This window comes from Aythya marila, assembly GCF_965140915.1.
Source record: "Aythya marila genome assembly, contig: HAP1_HAP1_SCAFFOLD_192, whole genome shotgun sequence".
NCBI lineage: Eukaryota > Metazoa > Chordata > Aves > Anseriformes > Anatidae > Aythya > Aythya marila.
Genome location: NW_028137141.1, coordinates 74,596 through 93,707, shown reverse-complemented (window position 1 = coordinate 93,707; position 19,112 = coordinate 74,596). Strand labels below are relative to the sequence as shown.

At 49.1% G+C, this 19,112-nt stretch overlaps 2 protein-coding genes across 2 annotated transcripts; both read left to right on the top strand.

The window, feature by feature from the left end:
* Positions 1-4,864: 4,864 nt before the first annotated feature.
* Positions 4,865-5,797, top strand: LOC309891171 (olfactory receptor 14A16-like; the record flags this gene model as incomplete). The annotated part of the gene is made up of 1 exon (XM_082785552.1): positions 4,865-5,797. The coding sequence occupies one exon, from the start codon at positions 4,865-4,867 to the stop codon at positions 5,795-5,797; it is 933 nt and encodes a 310-aa protein (XP_082641678.1).
* A 6,742-nt stretch (positions 5,798-12,539) lies between these two features.
* LOC309891170 (olfactory receptor 14C36-like) lies at positions 12,540-13,496 on the top strand (the record flags this gene model as incomplete). The annotated part of the gene is made up of 1 exon (XM_082785551.1): positions 12,540-13,496. One exon carries the CDS (start codon positions 12,540-12,542, stop codon positions 13,494-13,496), a length of 957 nt encoding a protein of 318 aa, XP_082641677.1.
* Positions 13,497-19,112: the final 5,616 nt, after the last annotated feature.

The window sequence follows — 19,112 nt, the reverse complement described above, 5'->3', positions numbered from 1 at the left end:
TCTGTGTCCTTCTTGTGCTGGGGGCCCCAGAGCTGAATGCAGTACTCAAGGTGTGGCCTCACCAGGGCCGAGTACAGAGCAACAATCATTTCCCTACTTCTTCTGACCACAGTATAGCTGGTACAAGCCAGGATGCTGTTGGCGTTCTTGGCAACTTGGAAACACTGCTGGCTCATATTCAGCCAACTATCCACACATATCCCCAGGTCCTTTTCCCCCGGGGAAGCTGTCAAGCCACCCTTCCCCCAGCATTATATTGGCCTCTTGTTCCCCAAGTGCAGGACCCAGCACTTGGCCTTGTTGAACTTCATAGAGTTGGCCTTGGCCCATGGGTCCAGCCTATCCAGATCCCTCTGCAGAGCCCTCCTACCCTTGAGTAGATCAACACTTGCACCCAACTTGGTGTAGTCTGCAAACTTACTGAGGGTGCACTCCATCCCTTCATCCAGATCACTGATGAAGATATTGAAGAAGAAGATACTGCCAATTTTTAACCCAGTGAAGCATACATCCATCCTGGCCTTGAGCAGCCAGTTTCTCTAGGAGAATGCTGTGGGAAACAGTTTCAAAAGCTTTACTGAGGTCCAGGTAGACCATATCCACAGCCTTTCCCTTGTTCACTGAGCACATCACCTTGTCTTAGAAGGAGATCGGATTTGCCAAGCAGGACCTGGCTTTGATAAACCCATGCTGGGCCTGATCACCTGCTGGTCCTGGAAGCATTGTGTGATGGTACTCAAGATAATCTGCTCCATGAGTTTCCCCAGCTCAGAGGTCAGACTGACAGGCCTGTAGTTCCCCAGATCCTCCTTCCAGCCCTTCCTGTAGATGGCCGTCACATTGGCTAGTTGCCAGTCAATTGGGACCTCGCCTGAATGCCTGGACTGCTGATGAGCACTTCGGCCAGCTCCCTCAGTACCATCGGGTGGATCCCATCTGGCCCCATAGACTTGCGTACATCTAAGTGGAGTAGCAGGTCTCAAAACTTTTCCTCATGGATTATGAGGGCTTCGTTCCACTCACTGTCCTTATCTACCAGTTCAAGAGCCTGAGTACCAGGGGAACAACTGTTCTTGCTACTGGAGACTGAGGCAAAGGAAGCAATAAGTACCTCAGCATTTTCCTCATCACTTTTACCCATGTTTCATCGCAAAACCAATAAAGGATGAAGATTCTCATTAATCTTCCTTTTTATTTTATTTTATTAATTAAAAAATATATTATTATTATTTTTTAATTATCTTTAATGGATAGATTGGGCTACAGTTGGTCTTTCAACCTTCTAATTTTGTCTCTGCACAGCTGTTGCGTTAAGGGGTGTAGCTGATTAACGGTTATGGGCCCGGTCGGATTCAGGGTACTGAACCAGTCAGATAACCGTCTGGGGGTCCAGTTGGACATTCATCAATAACGCGTTAACCGTCTGGGGGTCCAGTTGGATTCAGAACAGTGAACTATCACGGTCACAGATAACCACCCTTACCCTAGTTGCACATAATGAGAGCAATCACAATGCAATCAAGTATGGTTTATTACAGCAACAGATAACCAGGTTCTTTTGGATTGCCAGCGACAGTGACTGTCTGCAAAAGCAAGCTAGCATGCATGAAATATTCAGGTGTTACAGGTGTTACAGGTGCGCAGCCTAGAAATAAATGCATTAAAAGGATCAAAGACTCTAGAAAGATTTATAAGCAAGTATTCAGATCTCACCCAAAGGCGTCCCAATGGGGGGGGGGAAGAGAGGCTCAGCCCGTCGACTGATCCCAGGCGTCAGGAGGTCCTAAGGATGTTGTATTTCCTTGGGTTGGTATCTCCCCTGACGGTGGTATCTTCCCTAATATCCCCTGTCTCTTAGGCCAATTTATATTATTTTCTATCTTTTAGGTGGAGCTTGAGTGACTCTAGTCAAGCATATCTTAGTTATGATTGGTGAAAAGTTCTCCCGTCTCCGTTTAAAGTAATAGGCTCTGAGAAATTCAGAGCACATGCTCAGTGAGGGATGGTCGCACCTTGGAGGTGGGTAGCTTTTGGGATGGAGGTGTGTTTTGGTATTATAATGATACTATAATGAGCAAAAAGTACACTAGGGCACGACATTTGTCAAAACATGACAGGTCCTTGGCTCAGGGTGGCAAAAAGTGCAGCTTATCGGTCTTGGTGTGCACAAGAACAATAGAGTCCCCACCTGGTTACAGAGCCTAGCTGTGGTGTCTCCACTCCACTCTACGCTCCATACTGTTCCTTAGGGCTAGCACACCAAGTTTCCCCAGCGCGATAGCATCTAAGGTTGGAAACCTATGGAACGCTCAGGTAATGCAGCTATGCCCTACCCTGAAAGCCTCTTCAATGCTGTACAGTTTCTTTAAAATGTGAATGTTAGTTTTATTTCCCTAGTTACCTCAGGCAATTACACCACAACAGCCTCACAACATTTAGGATGTGGTTCCAAACAAAATGATAGCATGCATGAGGAGGAAGCAGAGAAAAAGTAGAATCCGGTGGAATTCAATCCTCTAACATTCTGTGATACTGTGCTGCGGTTTTATTCCACTAAATCCTGTATTGTGCAAATTGTCCTGCAATTGTTGATGCAGTTATATTGTAACAGACAGCATAATCAGGGTGAGCCATCCACCTGCAGACATTAACAGCTGACACAATGGAGCATCTGTCCAGGGGAACTTTGAGAAACTGCAAGGTTTTACCTACAGAAAACTCTTGACATTTACAAAAAGAAGAACCTAGCCCTGCAACAGAAGAATAACCCTACACATCAGGGCAGACTGGGACCCTGCTGAGTGAGCAGTGCCCAGGAGGAGGAGAGCCTGGGCACCATGATGCCATAGAGCAATGGTGCCTGGTCAGCAGGAACCAGGCCGGCTTCATAAAGAGACGTCTTATGAGATATTTGTGTCCATGGCTATGGCTGTTGTCTCCACAACTGAGGCCTATGAAGAGACAGCTAATCACTAAAGCACCAGAGCCTGATTGAATCCTTGCCCACCTATGAACTAGGCAGGGGTCATACAATTGTCCTGCACTTGTTCATGCATATCCCCATCTCCCACTGCCCCAGGAAGAGCCCTGAGCAATGTGTGAAGGTAAAGGATCTCCCTTCCAGGGGCCGAGGGTCAAGGCTCAGCCCTTTTGCTTGGTGAAATACATCCATGTTTTCTACACATCAGTGTCACCTTTACATTGCCTTTGTCTACTTGTCCTAACTGCCTCCAATGTTCTCTTCTAATGAGCTCCAAGGGAGGCTGTGTCAGTGCTGGCCCTCAGGGGGCACTCCAAGAAACCTTCACATAACTTGGACTTGGAGAGATTTCTTCAATTTGCTCTCAGTGCTTTCATTTTGAGGTCTCATCACAAAAGCCACCAGAGGGGTGAGTACAGTGCTTGGGCTGGGCCTGTGCTGTTGAGCTGGGCCAGGCTCCTGGGACAGAGGAAACACATTTCAAAAAGACCTATGATGCAGAGAGACAGCTCTGCCCAGGAGCAGCTCCTCTGCACAGCGCAGCAGGGCTGGGGGCTCCAATCACAGGTGGCATGCAGAGAGGAGAGAAGGAGAGAGGGGTTGGAGGCAGTTGGCAGTGGGAGGATGCTGAGAGCTGACGGGAGGAGAAATCTGCACAGCCCTTGACAAGGTAAGTCTCTAGCTGCAGGGCCATGCAACTGCAGCTCCTGACAGGGTCGCCTTCTGGGTCATGTTTCTGGGAGGGCAGTGGGCAATGCAGTAGGCTTTGAGAGTCCTGCCGGATTGAGGTGAGGAAGTCTGGCAGAAGACCCTTGGAGTGCCCTAAGCCAGGTGCCCCCAGTCATACCAGAACACCCTGCCCTGGCTGGCCATGTCGGGCTCTCTCTCAGATGCCCCGTAGCTCCTGCAGCCATGGAGGTGACCCTTGGCAGGGCCCTGCTGGTGGCAGGGTGCTGCAGGGCAGCGCTGAGCACAGCCCTGTGGGATGGTGTCCTGGTTTCAGTTAGAACAGAATTAATTTTCTTCCTAGTAGCTGGTGGAATGCTGTGTTTTGGCTTAGGATGAGAAGAGTGCTGATAACACCCCGATGTTTTAATTGTCGCAGAGCAGTGCTTATACCAAACCAAGGACATCTCAGCCTTTTGCTCTGTCCTGCCAACAGGCAGGCTGGGGGTGCAGTAAGAGCTGGGAGGGGACAGACCCAGGACAGGTGACCCAAACTAGCCAAAGGGGTATTCCATAGCATCTGACGTCATGCTAAACAATATATAGGGGTGGCTAGCCGGAGGGAGGGGGCCAGACTGCTCAGGGTTAGGCTGGGCATCGGTCAGCGGGTGGTGAGCAATTGCATTGTGCATCACTTGTTTGTACATATTATTATTACTTTCCTATTATCACCATTGTATCATTATTATTATTATTGTTATTATTATTTTGTTATTATTATTTTCCTGTCTTATTAAACTGTCTTTATCTCAACTCACGGGCTTCAGTTTCCATTTCTCTCCCGCGTCCCGGAGAGGGAGGGGGGAGGGGGAGCGAACGGCTGCGTGGTGTTTAGCTGCCGGCCGGCAGCTAAACAACACTGCAAAGCGCATGGATGTGACAAGTGGACGGCACCTGAGTTTCCCCCATGTTCCTGCTTCCCTCCTGCGGCACAGCGGGAAAGACTTCTCTGGAGCCCACAGCAGCCCCTGCTCCCAGTGCCACTCTCAGACAGCACCTGCTGCAGCTTAATCAAGAGACCTGCAGAAAGGCTGTCCTGCAAAGAAAGAAGCTCTGTTTGGGGGTGCTTTTAAGACTTGCAGTAGGTTATCCTGAGAGAAGTCTCGTCTAACTTTGTTCTACTTTCCCCTCTTCACAGATGACACTGAAATTCAGAAAATGCCGAACATCAGCTCTGTGAGTGAGTTCCTCCTGCTGGCATTTGCAGACACTCGGGAGCTGCAGCTCTTGCACTTCGCGCTCTTCCTGGGCATCTACCTGGCTGCCCTCCTGGGCAATGGCCTCATCCTCACCGCCGTAGCCTGCGACCACCGCCTCCGCACCCCCATGTACTTCTTCCTCCTCAACCTCGCCCTTATCAACCTGGGATCCATTTCCACCACTGTGCCCAAAGCTACGGCCAATGCCCTCTGGGACACCAGGGCCATCTCCTATGAAGGATGTGCTGCACAGGTCTTTTTCTTTCTCTTCTTTATAGCAGCTGAATATTCTGTTCTTACTGTCATGGCCTACGACCGCTACGTTGCCATCTGCAAGCCCCTGCACTACGGGAGCCTCCTGGGCAGCAGAGCTTGTGCCAAGATGGCAGCAGCTGCCTGGGGCAGTGGCTTTCTTGATGCTGTCCTGCACACAGTTAATACATTTTCCCTGCCCCTCTGCCAAGGTAATGAGCTTGATCAGTTCTTCTGTGAGCTTCCTCAAATCCTCAAGCTGTCCTGCTCAGAGTCATTCCTCAGGGAGGTTGGGCTCATTGTAGTTAGTGTCTGTTTAGCATTTGGCTGTTTTCTTTTCATTGTGCTGTCCTATCTGCAGATTTTCAGGGCCGTGCTGAAGATCCCCTCTGAGCAGAGCCAGCACAAAGTCTTTTCCATGTGCCTCCCTCACCTTGCAGTGGTCTCCCTATTTATCAGTACTGGCATGTTTGCCTACCTGAAGCCCCCCTCCATCTCCTCCCCATCCCTGAACCTGGTTGTAGCAGTTCTGTACTCGGTGGTTCCTCCAGCAGTGAACCCCCTCATCTACAGCATGAGAAACAAGGAGCTCAAGGATGCATTGAGGAAACTCTTTGGATATATGTTTCTTCACCATTAATAACGGGCCCATCTGAATCCTCCATCTGAATCCTCCAAAGGGCTCTGGTGTCTTGCATGTCTCAGTTGTTTATGTTCAGAATGCAAAGCTCTGCCTGAATACCCAGTAATTTTTTTAGTATTTAAGTAATAGAGTAACTACTCACAACTTTGAATGGTTCAGTTCTTTCCATAAAACATCACACACAAAATGCAATAGCTATTATGAAGAAATGTAATTTCCAGGATGTATATTCATCACAAGAGAGAAAATTCTGAAGTTCACCCATACTCACAAGGATCACCCTTACGCACAAGGATCATTGAGTCCAACTCCTGGCTCCACACAGGAAGTTGCCTTGTTTCCTTGCGAAACAAGCTGACTTTATCTCTCTTGTTCCTTCTCATGTATACCTACGACTGATACAGGCACAGTCTGGTTCTCTGCTCCATTTGCAGGGATTGGAGTTGTGTAGATTGCAACTCAGTAAGCATAGGGACAAGCCCCAGCACATTGCAGTGATTTCTGTCTCTTTGGAATTGCCAGGGTGATGACACTCCTTTTGCAAGCATTCTGCCAATTTTTTAGGTTTCTGCAGTTGTTCAAGGGTGAAATAACAAAGCATTGAAGGTGCGCATAGTTCTAGGTGCCTGCCCATATCCTCTCACACTCCCTGTCACTCACAGCTATGCTGCCTCAGAGCACATCTTTGTGTGGCATTCTGAAATAGTTTTCCCTAACCTTAAACAAAACCTGAAACACATTCAGGAGACATACCAATAGGAACAGACTGGTTTGAACATCCAAAGGATATTTAAAGTATCAAAGAGCTGTTGTAACTAGCCTGGAGGAGAAAGGGGCAGGTAAAGAGAAAGGGAAAGGGAAGAAGCGGGGAAGTTTCCCCCCTCATCCCTCCAATTCATTGGCTCCCCGAGGAGAAAAGATAGAGACTGTTAATTATGAATAGTTTCTGAGAGAAGGTTCCTCGAGCATGAAGGTGACAGCAATGCTGAGTACAACTACCAGATTAGTCTCACGACCAGTTCTTTTATCATAACATAAGGCAGTGTTAGGCAGTAAACTAATAACTATAAACCAGCCCCCACAAAGGATAAACAGCACAACAGGGAACACACACAGTATGTAATGTGCTATCCAACACAGTTTTGAGGCCAAACACAACTACTACACTGAGGTTAAACAAATAAATAAAATACACATTGTGGTCAGCAACTATGAAGGTGATATAATGCTTGTAACAATTTTATTGTCGTTGTTGTTTGTTTGTTTGTTTGTTTGTTTTAACACAATCCGGTCATATCTGTCATTATTTTAATCCTTTGGGCCCCATGCTGGATCCATTCAGGAAGGAGGGCATCCCATGGGAGGGATGCAGAGGCAGAGGTTGACTGTCAAGGAGCAGTGGAAAAAAGTGTCATGGACTGACTGCAATCCCCATTGCCCTGCACCACACAGGGGAAGGAGATATAAGAGTGTGAATAGGGGGAATGGTGTTTTTAGTTTGCTTGTAGTTCCTCAAGGCTGTAGTCCACTGGTGATAGGCAATAAATTATATTAATCTGCCTATTCTGTCTTGCCTGTAATGATAATTGGTGCCCATGATGCTATTTGGTGGGTAACCTCCTGTTCTACTTAAACCCTTGAGCTCTTTTCATCATGTTTTCTCCCCCTTTTCCTTGTAGGTGGAGAAGTTTAAGAGCACTTGCCATGGAGTTCACCTGCATAGTCCGGTAAAACCACTGCAGTACAGATATGGGAAGGGTTCAGCACCAGGGACTTGCCCTCCCAGAGATGGCAACTCAGTATCCAGGGCATGCTCTGCCAGGCTGGCTGCACAGCAGGGAAAGGAGAGAGGTTCCCCTGAAGGAGAGCAGTAGAAGAGGAAGTCTTGATTTCCAACTCAGGTATTTCTGGAACAGTCCTGAGAGGCCTGTGGGAGCTGCAGGACAGCCCTAGCATCAGGAACCAGGAGTCCTGGCTGCCACATTGTCCTCTGAGCCCGGCAGGACTCTCATCAGGGCTCTTGCAGCAGCCACCAGCTCTGTCCAGCACCACTATCACCCCCCAGCCCAGGACTTGCAGCTTTGGACAGCTGACAGCCCCTGGGCCACCCCTTGTGAAGGGGCTCCTGACACCCTTACCTTTGGAGGAGAGATGCAGGAGCACTGGGAACAGGGAAACCACATCAGAGGCGATGGCCACCCTCCAGCAGCCCTCCATCTCGCTTGCTGCTGGCCCTCAGATCAGGACAAGGGATGCCTGCCCTGGCTCCTCAACCACAGCTCCTCTGCAAGGTGCCCCTGCTCCTCCGCCCATCAGCGAGGGTCGCCCAGTGGAAGCTGGGCCTGCTGACCCAACTCCTGGCCACAGAAGGACAGCTCTGGGGAACACCCAAGCAGTGCCCAGCAAGGACCAGGCCTTGCAGGGAAGTGCCGGCATTGCTGCTGCTCCAGTGATGATATCCTGGTGATGCATGGCATCCCCCTATGACATCAGCCTGTGTCATTTGAAGACCTGTGAGGTCAGCAGCAAGGAGACGGCACAGCTCAGGAGAGTGATGAGAGATTTCCCTTCTTGTCCTGAGAAACAGCCACTTCCCTTCTGCCCAGTTCTTTTCCACAGGATCCTGACAAATCCACCAGGAACATCTCCAAATGGTGAGCAAGCCCACAGAATAAAGGAAGTGGAGAGCTGGAGAAGTAACTGCTGTGTTCTTGCACCAACACGCCTCTGTTGTTGGGAGTCTTTCCAGGAAGGTGGGGTTTGAGGCTTGTCCTGGCGCTGGGCTTTTTTCAAAAGATGGGAGTGAAGGCACCTGGGATGCAGCAGCCCCTCAGTGTGCCCGAATTCCTCTTCACTGCAAGTCGCTCACCTGGAGAAGTAGTAGGACTAATATGGAGGGAATTGCAGTGCATGCCAGGGCCTTCCTTCCCAGATATCACACAGGGCTCTGAGATTTGAAAAGGCCTCAGCATCATCCCCCGGTCTGCCATGCAGGAGGCAGAGGTGGTACACGACGGAAAGGCAAATGTCCTCCCTGTTGATCATCCCCGCTCATCTCTTCTGGACAATCTGCACCCATCCAGCACAGCACCCCAAGCTGAGGGACCTGTCCCCCCACACCTCAGCAGCTCTGCCATCAATGTCCCAGCCCTGTGACAACAGGCGCGGATCCAGCTCCTCCTGCCTGTGCCCCAGGCTGAGGGCATTGGGGCACATCTGGGCTGCAGCACCTCAGCTGTGGCACAAAGGCCAAACTCAGACTTGTCCCAGGTCTTGTGCCCAAGAGCCTGGGCATGAAGAGGCTTTCCTTCAGAACAAACACCTGCTGCTGTGGATGGCAGATGTGCACAGGAGGATCTGAGCAGCTCTGTCCTGTCCTCTATTTCCACTAATTAGCTGTAATGGCTAAGTTATCAGCATTAGTGAGATATCTCACATTCAGGTGCCTACGTTGAGGACACCTCAATGGAAGCCAGAGGAATCCAGCCCTTGTGGGAATGTGGAATGCCAGGGGGGATCTGAGCACCCAACTACCCCAGGACTAGAAATGCAGGATGAGATGCTTCAATTGATTCATCTGAATGGCTTCCCTCTGCAGGGATAGAGGAGATTCCGTCCCTGTCCATAAATTGGTGTCCTGCATAATGACGGATAAGGAGAGGTGATTCTCATTCTGAATACATATTTCCAACAGGAAAAAACTACTGCTGTCAAGAAGTGTATCTGCCCAGGTGAGGGAAGGAAGCCCATGGTGCTTCCCAGCAGGTTCCCCTGTAGCCCCAGGGCCATGTGCAGGGAGCCTGGTGGGGGGCAGAGCAAGGGAGGCCTTGGGCTGGGCCTCTGCTGCTGAGCTGGGCCGGGCTCCTGGGCCCAAGGGGAGCTCCTGGCAAGCGGGCAGTGCTGCAGAGAGACAGCTCTGCCCAGGAGCAGCTCCTCTGCACAGCGCAGCAGGGCTGGGGACACTGCCTGCAGAGACACAGTGCTTAAAGGCAGGCAGAAGTGGCAGCATGCCCAGAGCTCACTGGGGGAGAAGACTTCCCAGCCCTGCAGCCGGTAAGTCTCTGGCTGGAGGGCAATGCAGCCGCAGTTCCTGGAGGCAGGAGAAGCCGGGGGTGCAGGCAGGGGTGTCCAGGGCTGTGGTGCAGAGCAGGGTCCCTGCTGTGCCCCAGGGGCTGTGTGGCGGGGCAGGGCCTCTGCCGCCTGCCAGGCTCAGCACTCAGCCTGCCTGGGGAGCTGCCCAGGGCGCTGCGGGGAGAAGCTGCAGGTGGAAGGAGCCCCCCTGGCAGGGCAGGGTCCTGCTGCTGGCGGGAGGCTTCTGCCTGGGGCAGCCTGCTCACAGCTCTACAGCACACCAAGAGAATTTCAAAGGGAACTTCACTCTCATCTTTCCTTAGCCTCTGCTTTCAGTTTTCTCTTCTTTTGGCTCACTGGGAATAGAAATAGAAGCTGTTATTTCCAGGAAGAGCCTAAGACTCATACGCCATCAGAAGGAGGTTTAGAAGAATCCCCAGAAACACCCTTTCCTGCCTCTCAGCCCATAGAAAGCTCCACCACTACATGGGCAGTGTCAGCAGTGTCTGCGTGACCTGGTCTTTAGGACGTGTCCCCAGTGGACTGGCCCTGGGCAGAGCCCTGCTGCCAGGAGGTGTCTGCAGGGCAGAGCTGAGCACCCAGCGTGTGGGATGGGGGCTGTGAGCTGCAGGCAGGAGGTGTGGGGACTGAGACCCAGCTGCAGGCAGGGACATCTGCAGGCAGTAGAGCCATGGGAAGGGAGTGAGAGGGAGCTGCTCCCAGCAGCAAGATGGGAGGGGGGATTTGGGCACTTGCCCTGCCAACACCTTCTTCATACAAACTCCTTAGTTTCTTTTCTCATCTAATAATAATATCATGAGATTCTTTTGACTAACTAGTCTTTTGGGTATGAGAATTTGTGTGCGGCTCAAAAACTGGTGATGATGTTCCTATCTCTCAGATATGCTATGAATAAAAGGCATCCATGTGCCCTCCTAACTGTTGAGTCTCGGGAAAATGCTGTGTGTGGGGAAGGAGCTGACTCTCCCTTCAGGACACCACATCTAAGGAAATTTGACTCTTAACATGGGGCTTCTGCTGGGCTGCATATATCCTTGCAGAAGGCACAGCTCTGCCCTAGCAACCCTGTGTTATTTAGCAGCCCCATGGAGAAGACACGTCAGTCCTAAGGCTGTAGAAATGTTGCTGAATGGTTGTATATGGGCAGCTGCTATGACCCCTCTGTGTCCGTGGTGAAAGGCAGAGAGCTAAGATCCTCCTCAGATATGATGATATGGGTGAGGGGTTAAGAGGTCTGCTCTTTGAAAGTGGATTCCTGAGCTCTCATCAGCATTAAGGCTCTATTCAGGAGAACACCTGAGTGTGACCTTTGCCTTTTGGGACCTCCAAGATTTCCATGGGTGGGCAGGACAAACACCAATGATATAGACCTAAAAGGACCCCTTAGATGAGTTGCAGAAACTTTAAAAAACACACTGGAGTCTGGATGGTGGGTTTTCACAAGAACAGAGAGTTCACAGAATCACAGAATCACAGAATTTCTAGGTTGGAAGAGACCTCAAGATCATCGAGTCCAACCTCTGACCTAACGCTAACAGTCCCCACTAAACCATATCCCTAAGCTCTACATCTAAACGTCTTTTAAAGACTTCCAGGGATGGTGACTCCACCACTTCCCTGGGCAGCCTGTTCCAATGTCTAACAACCTTTTCGGTAAAGAAGTTCTTCCTAACATCCAACTCCCCTGGCTCAACTTAAGCCCATTCCTCCTCGTCCTGTCACCAGGCACGTGGGAGAATAGACTACCCCCACCTCACTACAGCCTCCTTTAAGGTATCTGTAGAGAGCAATAAGGTCACCTCTGAGCCTCCTTTTCTCCAGGCTGAACAAGCCCAGCTCCCTCAGCCGCTCCTCGTAGGACTTGTTCTCCAGGCCCCTCACCAGCTTTGTCGCCCTTCTCTACACCCGCTCAAGCACCTCGATGTCCTTCTTCTAGCGAGGGGCCCAAAACTGAACACAGTATTCGAGGTGCGGCCTCACCAGAGCTAAGTACAGGGGGACGATCACCTCCCTAGCCCTGCTGGCCACATTGTTTCTTATGCAAGAGTTATTGTGAATTTGCAGCAAGCATGCTGAAAATTGTTTGATATCTCATCTGTATTTAATCCAAGAACAGCCCATGTTCTCATTTACCTAACTGTGGAGGGCAGGACTGCCTCCTCGAGAGCCCTTCTCATCCCAGTGGCGCCATCAACCAGCACCAACCACAGCTCATGAAAGGGACCTGCAAAGGTGTTCCTGAAAGGGGAGAGGCAGTCTGGGAGGTTTGTACAAGAAATGGAGTGGGTTTGATCACAGTGTTCTGTCCTAATGTTTTCCTGTTTTTTCCTCCTCATACAGCTCTCCATACCCAGATTACTTCGCTCACTCTGATCTCAAGGACAGAGTCATTGCCTCACAGGACCCACAAGATTTCACCTGGAGTGCAGCAGTAATGCCAAGGACTTCCAGAGTCCCCTGCTCCCAGCAGCACCCTCTGGCAGCACCAACTAGAACTAGCAAGGCGTCTGCGATATAGGTTTTCCTGAAAGGGTAGCAGCAGTTTTGAGGTGTGACAAGAATTAGAGTACATTTTGCTCACATGGTCTAGCCTAACATTTTGCTTTATTTTCCTCCTCAGACTGGTCCCCAGGCCCAGAAGAGTCAAATGTGCAACAGCAGCTCCATCACCGAGTTCCTCCTCCTGCCATTAGCAGACACGCAGGAGCTGCAGCTCCTGCACTTCACGCTCTTCCTGGGCATCTACCTGGCTGCCCTGCTGGGCAATGGCCTCATCCTCACCGCCATAGCCTGCGACCACCGCCTCCACACCCCCATGTACTTCTTCCTCCTCAACCTCGCCCTCCTCGACCTGGGCTGCATCTCCACCACTGTCCCCAAAGCCATGGCCAATTCCCTCTGGGACTCCAGGGCCATTTCCTACTCAGGATGTGCTGCACAGGTCTTTTTCTTCTTCTTTTTCTTTTCAGCAGAGTATTATCTTCTCACCATCATGTCCTATGACCGCTACATTGCCATCTGCAAGCCCCTGCACTATGGGACCCTTCTGGGCAGCAGAGCTTGTGCCCAGATGGCAGCAGCTGCCTGGGGCAGTGGATTTCTCCATGCTGCGCTGCACACTGCTAATGTGTTTTCTCTGACACTTTGCCAAGGCAATGCTGTGGACCAGTTCTTCTGTGAAATCCCCGAGATCATCAAGCTCTCCTGCTCAAACTCCTACCTCAGGAAAGTTTGGATTATTATGGTTGGATTCTGTTTAGCGTCTGGGTGTTTTGTTTTCATTGTGCTGTCCTATGTGCAGATTTTCAGGGCTGTACTGAGGATGCCCTCTGAGCAGGGACAGTACAAAGCCTTTTCCACGTGTCTCCCTCACCTGGCAGTGGTCTCCCTGTTTCTCAGCATGACCATATTTGCCTACCTGAAGTCCCCCTCCATCTCACCGTCTCTGGACGTGGTGGTGGCAGTTCTGTACTCTGTTGTGCCACCAGCATTGAACCCCCTCATCTACAGCATGAGAAACAAGGAGCTTAAGAGTGCTGTTCGGAAAGTGTTTTCATGGATATTTCTGATTGGTGATAAATTTCCCCTGTATCTACACAAATGACTTCCCTTGCAGGCCTGCTCTTTGTTTATCATTATTGAAATTGTTATCCTCAGTATCATTTGCATTTACTATTTTATTAGAAATATGTTTCTTTATTCATTGGCTATCTACTGAGGAATGAAACCATTCTGTTTACTACTGAGGCTTTATAATACGTGTATAACAGCAGGCCAGAACAAACTCTGTGATAGGATCTGCCTAATAAAATTGTATCTCCCACTTCTTGAAGACGTGGTTCTTCTTTCAAAAAGCTGGTGCCAAGACCAGGGCTGAGCACCTGCTCCCTGAAAAGCCTGTTGCTCTATGGATAAGGGAAAGAAAAAGCTCATTTTGTGAGCTGTGAGGGACCAAGGGTAGGATTTAGGAGTAACCTGTTGGTGTCTGATGACAGCAGAAATGGTTAACAGTCACTGAGGTATATAGCCATGACTGTCCCACAAGTGTCAGGGCAGAGGACATCCTCCAGGAAATTAATGGGGAGCTGCCTGAAGAGCCTAGGTGTTCTCCCTGAGTATCATGTGTCTGGGGTGGTCAGTGACTGGAGCCCCACAAAGTGAGAGATCACTTCACCCAAGATGAAGTCACCATAGGGAGAATGCCAAATATAGATGTCCATGTGCACACAAGGACACTGCAATGCCTGGGGGATTCAGTGGGGGACCATCTGTCGTGGTTTAACCCAGCCGGCAACTAAACACCATGCAGCCGTTTGCTCACCCTCCCCCCTCTCTCTCTGGGATGGGGGAGAGAAACGGGAAAGTAAAGCCCGTGAGTTGAGATAAAGACAGTTTAATAAGACAGGAAAATAATAATAATATCAATAATAATAACAATGATGATAATAGTACTACTACTAATAATGTGTACAAACAAGTGATGCACAATGCAATTGCTCACCACCCGCTGACTGATGCCTAGCCTAACCCCGAGCAGTCCAGCTCCCCTCCCCCGGCTAGCTACCCCTATATATTGTTTAGCATGACGTCAGATGGTATGGAATACCCCTTTGGCTAGTTTGGGTCACCTGTCCTGGGTCTGTCCCCTCCCAGCTCTTGCTGCACCCCCAGCCTGCCCGCTGGCAGGAGAGAGCAAGAAGATGAGACGTCCTTGGCTTGGTGTGAGCACTGCTCTGCAGCAATTAAAACATTGGGGTGTTATCAGCATTCTTCTCATCCTAAGCCAAAACATAGCATTCTACCAGCTACTAGGAAGAAAATTAACTCTGTCCTAACTGAAACCAGGACACCATCACACACAAGGTGGGGAGTATGGAGAGGAATTGCTGTCATCTCTGAGGAATTACAATTGGGTGGATCTAGGAAGACAGCTTGAAAACTCTAGTGTCCTTGAAATGTTCCCTAGTCTTTCCGAGCACCTGCTACAGCCATTGAACCCAGTGAGAGAGTTTGGCAACAGTGATCCCAACCCATCTGGGTCTACTTCCCACCCTGTGCAGTGGCATCTGTTTGGTTCTGTCCTTCAGTTCCTATGGCCAGCATACATCCTTGAGACAGTCCCCCCAAGCTATATGTTGGTCCTTACCTCAAAAGTCACCACTGGACAAGGCTTCTCAGCTCAGTACACTTGAAGGACTGGAGTGAAGCTATGATCACAGAAAGAGCAACCCCTTGTCGTGGTTCCGCTCGAGTGGGCAGACAAGCTCCACCACAGCCGCTCTCTCACTCCCCCTCCTCAAAGTGGACCGGGGAGAAAATACGATGAAAAGGGCTCCAAGGTTGAGATAAGGACAAGAAGATCACGCAGTAATTATTGTAATGGGAAAAACAGACTCGGCATAGGGAGATAGTAAGATTTATTTAAGATTTATTGCTTATTACTAACAAGCTAGAGAAATGAGAAACAAAGGAAAGAAAGCAAAAGCACCTTCCCCCCCCATCTACCCTCTTCCACCTCCTGTCCTCGAGCGGCGCAGGGGAACGGGGGAATGGGGGTTATGGTCAGTCTACAGCACTTCTTCTCCTTCTTGGTCACTCTTGTCCCTGTGCTGTGGGGTCCCACCCACGGGATACAGTCCTTGATGAACTGATCCGGCATAGGCTTCCCACAGGCAGCAGCTCTTCCAGAACTGCTCCAGATATGGGTCCGTACCACGGGGCCCATCCCTCAAGAGCAAACTGCTCCAACCTGGCTCCCCCACGGGCAGCAGCTCCTGCCAGGTCACCTGCTCCTGTGTGGTCTCCTCTCCACGGGCTACAGGTCTGGCCCGGAATCTGCTCCGACAGGGGTCTTCCACAGGCGGCAGCCTCCGTCGGTGCAGGGCCACCTGCTCCACCGTGGTCTCCTCCACGGGCTGCAGCGTGGAACCCTGCTCCACTGTGGTACACCATGGGCTGCAGGGGGACATCCTGCTTCACCATGGTCCTCACCACAGGCCACAGGGGACTTCTGCTCTGGCCCCTGGAGCACCTCTCCCCCTCCTTCTGCACTGACCTGCAAGGCCGTTCCTCACTCCTCTCACTCTCCCAGCTGCTGTGTGGCTCAGCATTTTTTTTTCCCTGTCTTAAATATGTTCTCACAGATGTGCAAAACAACATCTCTTATTGGCTCGTCTCTGGTCAGCAGTGGCCTTTACCAAACATGGGGCAGCTTTTAGATCCTTCTCACAGAAACCACCCCTATGGCCCCCTGCTACATACCTTGCCACATAAACCCACTACACCCCTCTCCTTGGATCTCTGCATGGCTGGAAGCCTTTGCAAGCCCCAAGGGAAAGGACAGCATACTGGGAACATCCTGATGCTCCATATACCATCTCCTTGCTCTTCAGGCCATCAAAAAATGTCCCTCAGTCCTAAGCTACAGCCCAGCTTCTTGTTGCATCAGCAACCAGGAGAAATTGCCCCAGAGTATCCAACTGTCTTTCACTAATAAGCAAATACACCCTTGTGTGTACATAAACACACAGTCTTGTACACACACACAAATGTGCACACATGGATGCAGCTGAGCACACACAAAACAGTTCACCTGGGAACAGCATTTGCCCACGGTAGACAGTGACTGGAGCCTCACAAAGGGAGAGATCAGTCAAGCTGGAGTCACCCACAGGGACAATACCAAATTAAGATATCCACAGGCAAAAGATGACTCTGAAGCTCCTGTGAGATTCAGTGGGAGATATCATGCACAAGGAAGGGAAGACACAGAGGGTCTGATATTGTATAACCTGCCAGGCACCTAAGCACCGCACAGCCATTTTTTCCCCTCTCCATTCACAGCAGGATAAATGACAGAATTGAAAAAGGTAAATGTTGAGGGATTTTTGAAACATCAAGGAGGCCATGACTTGCTTCAGCTGAGCAAACCAAGCTACCAGGATGACTACGGGGAGTTCCCATGACGATGTTCCCTTATCGCCTGATTGAGGAAATAAAAATATTGTTGCCAGCTGCTGGCTTCAAAAGGACAAGATCTACGTGACTGCTAATCACAAGGGGGTTGTTTTCTTGCAGCTGGGGTTGTATTCTTGCAGTTTGTCTGAGTGCTTTCGACCAATAATCTTGTGTGAGACACTATCTGCCCCTGCTAAATTTGCTATAAAAGTCAAGCTAATCGGGTAATAAAGAGAAAGCATGATCTGACCATATTGGTGTGTGTTATGACTTTGGCCATTCTTCCTGCAACAGCTCGCAACCAAGGAAGTATTCTAGCATGACAGTTAGGTCAATTTAGGAAAACAGTTGCATTTGCCTGTTACAAATGATTGACACTACATGATACTGGACATTCTTTGTGAGCTAGCAAGAAAAAAAAAAAAGCATGTTAACAAGAATCAAAATTCGAGTGAGTGACAAACACAGGAAGCTATGCACTGCCTTTTGTTAAGCTTTCCAAGGAAATGTATTCCTGAACAGGATGAGAAATGCGATTTAGGAGCTCAGGATAAAAAGATAAACAGCTTAAATTGCTAAGGTGGTGGAAAGCACTAGTCTTTTTGCATATTCACTCCCCCAGTCAGAGCTTTTAGTAACATTTGGAGTAAAAACCCAAGTCCAAAACAGCTGTTTGTAAGCAGTGTCCATTCAAAAACCAGAAGGCAATGCAGAAACTGGAGTAGGAGACATGCATTTCAGCATCTCCCTGTTACCTCACGTCTTCTGCAGAAGATGCTTCCTCCACTCTTAAAGGATATCTGGAGCACAACCATCTCAATTAGACATGAAGTTAGAGAGTAAGACTGTATGTTACTTTAGACCACACGATTCTTTAGAAGAAAGCCATTTCAGTTCAATTAAAATTACAACTACGTTACTTCCCTGGCTGAAATACTCTACTTAAAGAACAAGGGCAAAACAAAGGACTATTTGCTTCTGGGTTGCTGCACACCTCAACATCTTCCAAATTCAAGATTTGGCATCTATGGATCTTCTCCATTTCATCCATTTTTGGCAACACAACTTCCGCAGTACGAAGATAAAAAGTTGACATAGAAGAGCAAAGTTAGGCACGGATGAAAAAAAATAAAACAGTACACATCATCAATAGGACATTTTGATATAGTATGCACAAAGCAAAAGTCATGGATGCTTAGCCAACATTTTTGACATTACCAAAAAATTAGGTCAAATCTTTCCTTTTGAGAGAGACTTAAGAACAAATGTTTAGGATTTGAAAATATACGGTGTTTTAAGGTTTGTTTTCCCTCTTACTGAGCGCATTAAAAAATACATACATTTAAATGCAGGAGGAAAATAAGGATTCTGAATAACATAATAAGACATTAGAAAGGATTGATGTCGGCTTTTAATACTACTTAAGTTGCTCTGCACAGGAGCATTAAGTGATTTTTTGTTAACCGAGGAAAGGCTGTTTGCTCTTCTCTTAATGGTAATCGAAGTTTCATGGCATAGAAAATAATGAAAGGAAATGAAATTCTGAAGCAGAAATAAACCAGAGATAAAAACAGAATCACTAGGACTACTTCATTTTGACTATATCAAAGTGTCCTCAGTTTCTTAACCAGGCCTCACGTTCCCGATTGTAAGGATGGAAGAAAAAGTTAATTGAAAATGAAGGCACTTCTGATACTAAGAAAGTTGCTGAATGGGGAAAGTTAAATCTAACAGAAGTAACAGTTAAAGAAATCGTTTTGGTTCAGAAAACAACCCAGAAACCCACCAGGCCCACATAGAAAAGATGCTCAGGAGGAAGATCTCTCATCAAACAGCAATCCCAAAACTACAACCTCAGCGGTAAATTAAACCAATTGGGCCCAAATCCTTTAGATATGAAGCACCTGCCAAGTTCATCTTCTCCCACACCCTCTCAGTCCAGGCAGACTTAACCTGCCATGACTACCCAATCCCCCAAAAGCCAGGTTAAACATCCTGGCAACAAGCTACAAATGACCACGACTTCAAGGAATCGATCTATGAACAAGGAGAGCAGGACATACTGGTGTAGGCCAAGGAAAGAGCTGACCGTTAGTAGAGCAACGAAGAGAGAGCACCACCTACGTTCACCAACCACGAAAACTGCTCAGCAGTGGAATGCTCAGACCAAACACTCCCAAAGCCTCTGACACCTGACCAGTAAATGTCACTGGTGGCCAGTAGTTACCAGTAGCAATGCATCGCATGCACGGGGGCACGTAAG